Source organism: Fukomys damarensis, unplaced genomic scaffold (assembly GCF_012274545.1).
Source record: "Fukomys damarensis isolate Sample0158 unplaced genomic scaffold, DMR_v1.0_HiC HiC_scaffold_32, whole genome shotgun sequence".
Classification (NCBI taxonomy): Eukaryota; Metazoa; Chordata; class Mammalia; order Rodentia; family Bathyergidae; genus Fukomys; species Fukomys damarensis.
The window spans coordinates 49,105,350-49,113,654 of record NW_022900944.1 but is presented as its reverse complement, the minus strand read 5'-3'; the positions used below and the strand labels follow the sequence as shown (position 1 = coordinate 49,113,654).

The 8,305-nt window shown below is 47.5% G+C and overlaps 1 protein-coding gene across 1 annotated transcript in view; it reads right to left on the bottom strand.

Moving 5' to 3' along the window:
* Positions 1–12: 12 nt before the first annotated feature.
* The window catches only part of LOC104864598 (AFG3-like protein 1), a 34,002-nt gene continuing 25,709 nt past the window's right edge, over positions 13–8,305 (bottom strand). The window contains exons 14-18 of the mRNA XM_010627635.3: positions 3,349–3,459; positions 2,032–2,147; positions 1,281–1,481; positions 1,011–1,205; positions 13–927 (exon numbers count right to left, since the gene is read on the bottom strand). Of these exons, the coding sequence (XP_010625937.1) occupies positions 712–927; positions 1,011–1,205; positions 1,281–1,481; positions 2,032–2,147; positions 3,349–3,459 (839 nt within the window). The 3' untranslated portion in view covers positions 13–711. The remainder of the gene's footprint in view (positions 928–1,010; positions 1,206–1,280; positions 1,482–2,031; positions 2,148–3,348; positions 3,460–8,305) is intronic.

Here is an 8,305-nt window from a genome sequence, read left to right as displayed (position 1 = left end):
GGAAAAAAAAAAAAAAAAAAAAAAAACAAATGCTCACAACCCGGAGCTAGCCTTCCGCCCAATGGAAAGCAAGAGGGTCAACATGACACCAGGGCCAAGAGGCAGCCACAGAGATCTGAGGGCCAGGGGAGGCATGGAGATCTTTGCTCCGTGGGGAAGGAGGCTCACTCGAGAAAACTGGTCAGTAAGGGTCACCTACCCAAAGACCAGGTGCCCGGGCAGGTGTGTCCAGAGTTCCACCACCCTCCCTCAGTAACGCTCCTTGACGGCCCTGGGTTTCCTCTCAGGACTGACCCACATCCCAGCATCTCGCCTTCCCTTGATGATGCAAATCCCTTCCCAGGCTCGTATGTTCCCTGGGTCTCCCTCACTAGCCTTTGAGGGTATCCATGCTGAGCCAAAACCTTCCCGTGAGTGACTTATTTAAGACATCCAGTAAACCGAGTCTCGCCTCAAACCAAAGGCCAGGGTAAGGCTCTCGAGGTACAGAGCCCTGGCTGACACCACACCCAAGGACTGGGGGGAAGAGGTGCCCTTCCTTGGCTGTTCCCCAAGGAAACCACCTGGAGCTACCTCCTGGCTGGCTGCTGCCAAGACCCAGCTCCCCTGTGTGGGTCCTGAGTGCCCCCAATACGCCTGTTTGTGGTTGTCTCTGGTTTAATGTGATCTGGCGGTCCTGGCAGTTGCTCTGAGGATCTGACTGCAGTGGTGCTATGTAGGGGTCCCCTGCAAGCGCTGCTCAGTGTCCCCCTCCTGTCCCCGGTTCCAGTCCTTCAGCCCCTCGGGAAGGGATGTGTCCTCCTCCGGGCTGCCAGTGCCCTCCACAAATTCCTCATAGGTGGACTTCTCCGCGAAGGGCCGAGGGCCTAGCAGCTCAATCATGTCAGCCTTCTCTAGCACCTCCTTCTCAAGCAGCCGCCGGCCCACCTGAAACAACGCCCCCGGTCAGGCTCCTGGACACTGTGGCCCTCACCCTGAGCTGCCCCTACACAGCCACTGGCCCCGCTTGCCTTCTCCACCTGCTCCCGGCACTGCGTCAGCAGCTCCAGAGTGCGATCGTAGGCAGAGCCGATGAGGTGCCGCACCTCCTCGTCGATGAGCTGGGCGGTGGCCTCGCTGTAGGGCTTCTCCACCAGGGCCTCACCTTGTCGTGGGAGGTCAAAGGACACCTGGCCCAGCCTCTCACTCATCCCAAACTGTACAATCTGGAAACCACAGGGAGACCAGAATGAGCCTTGCCCTTAAGGGTATGGGGCCGCGCCAGGACACCCACCTCTTACCTGTGCATAGGCACTCTGTGTGACCTTCCTTAGGTCGTCCTGTGCCCCCGTGGTGATCCGCCCAAAGAACAGTTGCTCGGCCACCCGGCCCCCCAGCATCATGCACATGCGGTCAAACAGCTGCTCTCTCGTGTAGAGGTGCTGTTCCCGGGGCAGGTACTGGGCATAGCCAAGCCCCTTGCCCCGGGGGATAATGGACACCTGCAAGACAGGATGGGGCCTGTCAGTCCCCACAGTCCTCACAGGTGCTGCCTGGACTCGTGTGGGAAGGGAGTAGAGGCCTGACCCAAGCCACACACCAGCCAGCAGGGCTTCCCTGGAGAGCAACCCAGGGGCTGTTACACGGAGACTACCATCCTTGGTCCTGCAGCCATGAAGACTCGAGGCATTGACAGATCCCCAGCTTAGGAGCCAAGTGAACTTAAGACTGAAGTGTCAGGTACAAGACCCCAGTGATAAATGTAACTGTATTGTTTGCTTTAAATGTACCAAAAGCTTAATGGAAAAAAAAGACTGAAGTGTCACTACAGTCCATGGCTGAGGCTCCACTTAGAGCCAACAGGCCTGTGCTCTGCCTTCCACCCCCAAGTAATTAATCTTGGACAAACTCTAGAGCAGCATACTCCTAAGAAAGTAAAGGCCATGCCCGTGAGTGCTGTGCCATGCGGGTGGACACCCGAAAAGTGACAGAGCCAGGCCTACCAGGTGTTGAGGCCACCCTGCCTCAGCAGACACAGTCATGGTGACTGACCTTCAGCAGGGGGTCTGCATGCTCCAGGAACCAGCCTACCACTGCATGCCCGGCCTCATGGTAGGCCACGGTCATCTTTTCATTGGGGTGTAAGACCTGGGTCTTCTTCTCAAGGCCTACAAATCACATATCCTGTGAGCGAGGGCTGGGGAGGAATGCCCACCACCCAGCCCTTCTCAGATGAGCCTCCCTGTGCCACACTCAACTCCCTGCTCACGCAGCTGCTCAGGTGGTCATCACAAAGTTACCTTCTGTGGTGAAACACATAAGACCCGCACACCGATGGGGGAGAGGTGATTTCCACTGTTCTAACAGCTTAGCGTGCAACAGGCATGGGACAAGAGCAAGGAGACAACGGCACATGTCACACTGCTGCAACCCACTGCTACAGGGACAGCCAGCTCAGCAGGACCCCAGCACAGCCTCAAGTGCTGGTGTTTCCTAGTCCGCACTACTTAGGATTGCACAAGTCCTCTACATACATACATACGTTATACTTCATGAGGGTTGTTTTTTTAGTTTTGTTTTCTGACAGGCTCTTGCTCTGTAGTTCATTCAGGCTGGCCCCAAACTTGCAGAGATTCTCCTGCCTCAGCCTCCCCAGTGCTGGGATTACAGGTGTGCACCACAAAGCCCAGCTGTATGCTATACTTCACACAGATGGTGCTCAAGGATGTTCTCCCACTGGCTGCCTTCAGCTCTACGTGGGGTGCGGATGCTCAGGGAAGCTGCCGCTGCCAGCCTCCAGGAAAGCACTGGGACGGATCAGCCCAGCAGCCCCTGGACCTAACTTCTGCTGAGCTTCCTGAGCTAAAAGAGTGTGCGTGACTGGGACTGGCTCCCTGCCCAATGTGCTGGCTGAAAACAGGAGACAAGGGCAGCTACCCCTTCAGCTGAAGAAAACGTATTCATCAGGAGTGTAGCACACACTTTTAATCCCAGCACTCAGAGAGGCTAAGGCCTAACCCTAAATTCAAACCCAGACTGGGTAACTAGTGAAATCTGTCTTAAAATAAAAACAAAATGGCTGAGGCTGTAGCTCAGTGGTAGAATGTCCTGGGTTCAATCCCACTACTGCGGGGGGGGGGGTAATAAAGGCGTTACATTCATTCCTTTAACAGCCCAGGCAGCAGGAGCGGGCGTGGTCCCTACAGTCCCCTGGGCTTTTCTCAGGGGACACCACAGCTGCTGCCCCAGAAGCACAGAGCTGCCGAAAGGTCTCCAGTCCCAAATCTGGGTTTGGAAAGCTGCTCACATTCCCATATGCAAAGTGAGGCTGGGGCTGAGGTCGGCTCCTCCCTGGAGAGCCAGGCTCACCTCCAATGACCCTCTCGATGGCTTGCTCAAAGTGCTTCTCCTGAACAGAAGGACTCAGGTGGCGGGCTGCGATCAGGGCAGCTTCATTGCACACATTAGAAATATCAGCACCTGCCCCAAGAAAGGAGAAATGGCCAACAGTCAGTGCTCCCGGCTGCAAAACGCAACCAGGTCGGTTTTGTTAAAGGAAAATCTCAGTAGGGCGAAGGTTAACTTCAACACAGTGCTTACTCAAAGTCAATCAGTCATCTTTTTTCTGGAAGGACAGGGGACTGAACCCAGGGGCACTCTACATCCCAACCCTTTTATTTTGGGAGGACAGGGTCTCACTAAATTACTCAGGTTGGCCTAAAACCTGTGATCCTCCTGCCTCAGCCTCCTGAGCAGCTGGATTATGGGTATGCATCAATGGGCCTGGCTGTCACCATTTTTAGCCAAATTTTATGGTTATACAACTTTATTGACAATTCACAGACCATAATAGTATACATATTGATTTCAGTAAATTTATCAAGTCATACAACTAATTGTAGGGCACTTTCTTCTATGATTTCTGATACCCTACACCTGTTCTCACTTTCCCTTCCATGCATGAGCCCAGCTAAACTTCTTCCGTGCCCGTTAATTTGGGTATTCCAGATTTTTGTACAAATGGAAACATGCAAGATGTGGCTTTTTCACCTGGCAGCTATCAGAGGGGAGCATTTCCTAGGCTCATTCTTGTTGTACCATGTCACAGTACCGTATTTCTTCTCACAGCTGCAAAGTGTTCTTTCACATACCACGTACTGTTGATTCACTCACTCACTGGTGAACATCTACAGTGGTTCCACTTTTCTTTTTTTCGGTACCGGGCATTGAACTCAGGACCTTGCACTTGAGAGGCAGGTGTGGTGACAAGTGAGCTAAATCCCCAGTCCCAGTGGTTACCAATGGTGATCCTATGCAATGTACGTGCAAGTCTGTGTGAACACACATTTTTTATTTTCATACACACACACACACACACACACACACACACACACATCACACACATACATATAACATATACCTAGGAGTGAAACTGGCTAGGAGAGAATTGTATGCTAATCTTAAGTTTACTTTTGCAAGAAAAAAAAAGCAGAGCAATCGCTTCTCGGCCTTTTGTCTAAGATCAAGTGTAGTACTACTGAAAGGACTAGCACACTGATTTCTACTGTGGCCACACCATTTTACAGTCCTAATAGCAATATACAAGACATTCTCATTATCCTCGCCAAGTCTTGTTTTTGTCCGTTTTGTGACTGCAGCCATCCTAGTGGCAATGAAGTGGTATCTCTTCAAGGTTTTAATGTGCATTTCCCTAATGACCAACAATGGTGAGAATTTCTTCATATACTGTTGACCCTTGTTTGGAAATACATATCCAAGACCTCTGTCCATTTTTCAGTTGTGTTCTTTCTGTGGCTGAGCTTATTTATCTATTCCGTCAACCCTATTAGATACATGATTTTTAGTCTATAGGTTGTTTTTTCACTGTCTTGATGGTATCTTGGTATGAAAAGGTTTCAAGTCCAATATATTTTTCCATTTCTTACTTATGCTTTTGGTCACATACTTAATACTGTCAATTTGAAGGTAATGAAGACTTACCCTGTATTTCCTTCCAAGAGTTTTAGTTTTAGGACTCAAATATAAAAATCTTTTATGCATTTTTAGTTCAGTTTTGTATAGGATATCCCTGCAAAGTCATGGTTTTAAGCTCACAGTCTTAGGTGTTTACAGATCTTGCTTTACAACTTAAGTAATAATTGTTTGTGGAAACCCGCTCATTTCACAGAAACCACAAATATTCTCCACATTTTTTTTTTTTTTTTTGGGAAGGATTGCCAAGTAGCCAATCTGAACGTGTTATTCAATTCTCCTTGCAGCTGACCGGCTGCTGCCCTATAACCCACAGTCATGCACCATTCCCACATCCTCATAGGTGCTGTACCACAAGTAGCTAACTCAGTTTTGTTCTTCTTAAAGCCCTAAGATCCTTACAATGCCTCCCAAATGCCCTATACCTGCTAAGACTTTATTAATAAATTATTTTATTAAATTAAATTACATAGGGCCAGGAATTCAACTCAGTGGTTGCTGCCTGCCTCGCAAGCGCAAGGTCCCAAGTTCGATCCCCAGTACCAAAAAATAAATTAATTAATTATATAACTGCAGGAAACATACCATATTTGGGTTTAAACTAAAAGGGCATTAATAGGCATTTCTGTGATCATGTTTGAAATTGTTTTTTTTTTCTTTTTTGAAATTCTTGATTTTTCACAATTTGCAGGTGCTCTAGGATTGTAAACCCTATGAATTTTGGGAGTCCACTGTATATGAGGGTAAGGTCCAACTTCATTCCTTTGCACGCACCATGCGTTGAAAAGACTGTTTTGCGTACTTGGTTTTTAAGTATTATAGAAAAAAAGTTACAAAAATATAATACTGGTCTTTATTATTTATCTAAGTGGTTACCTTTGCTGGTATTATTTCTTCTTTTTTTTAATGAAAGCATATTATTTTGCACTCAATAAACAAATATATCAAAGATTCATGCCCCTTCAGGGCCCAGTCAAAGGCCTCAGGGCTGTCTGTAAGTAAACGCCTACATTTTTTTTTTTTTTTTTTTTTTGAGGTAGGGTCTCTCTATGTAATTCAGCCTGCCCTTGAACTCAGTATGTAGCCCAGGCTGGCCTCAAAATTGCAACAATCCTCCTGCCTCAGCCTCCTGAGTGCTGGGATCACAGGTGTGCACCACCATGCCCAGTGCAAATCTTAGGAAATTCTGATAGGTTATGAAGAGGGCTCTGACTAGAGATCATCCCTTGTGGCTGCCATCTAGAGCTTACATTTTAGAGTTTGGGCTACAAGTAATTAGCTCCAGTAATCCCAGCCATTTAAACCAGGGCCAGATGAGGTAACTGATCAGACAGAATTGCCACCAAAGAAAGTCATATTCTTAGTCAGAGCCTCTTCTCTCTCCATCTGTTATACCAGAGCAGTCTCCTTTATTTTGTGTAGAACAAAGCTTACTGTCAAAGATGGCACCTTAGAAAATAACTCTCAGACCATCTTTCAGCAAGGTTCTCATAAGGGTCACCTGAACAGCTTCTTCCCAGAATACACCTCATCCAGGTGCTCACATGACAGACTCACAGATCAACTGGCCCTGGCTGTTTTCCAGCTCTGGCACCAGACCAAGGGGATCCTTCCTAAAGAACCACTCAGGTTGATATTAATGACCTTGTGCCTGCAGAGGCTCTTGGCTGACATCACTGCAACTTGCACTAATCTCCATGCATCACAGGTGCTGCAGGACTGGTACCATTTCATAGGATTTCAAGTTATTGTCTCGTGTGCTTCCACTTCAGCCTGAAGGACTTTCTTCAGCTCGTCTCAAAGAGCAGATCTACTAATAATAAACCCCCACAGCTTTCTAAAAGTTCAAAACGTTCCCATGTCTCCATCCCTCTCGACAGACCATCTTGCCAGACGTGAAATGTCCAGCTGAATTTTTTTTTCTCCTTTTTGGTGTCTTTTGAGACAGGGTCTTACTATATAGCTCAGGCTGTCCTTAAACTCACCAGGCCCAGGCTGGCCTTCAAATCTCAGCAAACCTCCTGCCTCAGCCTCCCAAGGGCTGGGATCACAGGTGTGCACCACCATGCCTGGTGCAGCTGAATTTCTGTCTCAACACTTCAGCAAGTTGCCAATGCTTCCAACCTCGAGTGTCTGCAGAGAACCTGGCCGTAATCTCACGGAAGAATTGTGCACATCCTCAGTCACTGCCACCTTCAAGTTCTCCACCCTTGGGCTCTGGCAGTCGGATCAAGGGTCTCACTGTGCATTTCTGGGTTTACCACTACTTTCCAGTTTGCTCAAAATTGCTACCTTTCAGTTTTTCCAATTTCTCAGATGTGTAGGTTCGTTGTCTGCTGTCTAGTTTGGGAATTCTGAACCATTATTTCTTCAAATATTCTGCCCTTATGCTCTGCCCTGTTCTGGAACCCCTGCAATGCATGTGTCTTGGTGGTGGCCTGTATCACATGTTATCACAGGTTCTTTAGGCTCTAGTTTTCTTTGTTTTTTTTGTATCTTGCTTTTTCATACCAGGGATCAAACTTAGGACCTTGCGCTTGTGAGGCAAACATGACACCACTGAGCTAAATCTCCAGACCAGGCTGCTTTTTCCTTTTTATTTTTTGGTGTTTTTGAGACAGGCTCTCACTATGTATCCCAGGCTTGACTCAAACTTGTGGTGATCCTCTTGTCTCAGCCTACCAAGTGCTGAGATTACAAGAGTGTGCCACCATGCCTGGCTTCATTTGTTTGTTTCTTTTTTTTTTTCTTTTTTTCATTCTTGTTTTTCTTTCTGCTTTACAGACTGGGTAACTTCATCTAAGCTCCAAGCTCTAAGATTTCTGTTTCTCTTCTGTCTGCTCAAATCTGCTACTTAACCCCTCTAATGAGTTCTTCAGCTCTACTTGGTCTTATAACTTCTACTCCTTTGCTACTATTGGAGAATATATGCAATAGTTTTCATAGTTTCCTATGGTCCTTTATCTAAGGTTTCTTGTAAACTCAAGTGCACTTAAGATAGTTAACTTTACCAACTGCTTTGTACATCCAGTTCTGTGCTTCCTCGGGACAGGTGGTATTTTCTTTTTTTGCTTTCACTGTGAATAGACCACACCTGCTGTTCTCTGCAAGCTTTGTACTTTTCGGCTGAATCATTAGCCACATTTTTCAAACCCTTTGTTTATTTTTATTTATACACTGTCGTGCAAAAAGTACAAGTAGAGATCAGCTGGGCATGGTGGCACACACCTGTAAACTCAGCACTAGGGAGGCTGAGGCAGGAGGATTGCTGTGAGTTCGAGACCACTCTGGGCTACACAGTGAGTTCCAGGTCAGTCTCAACTACATAGTGTCC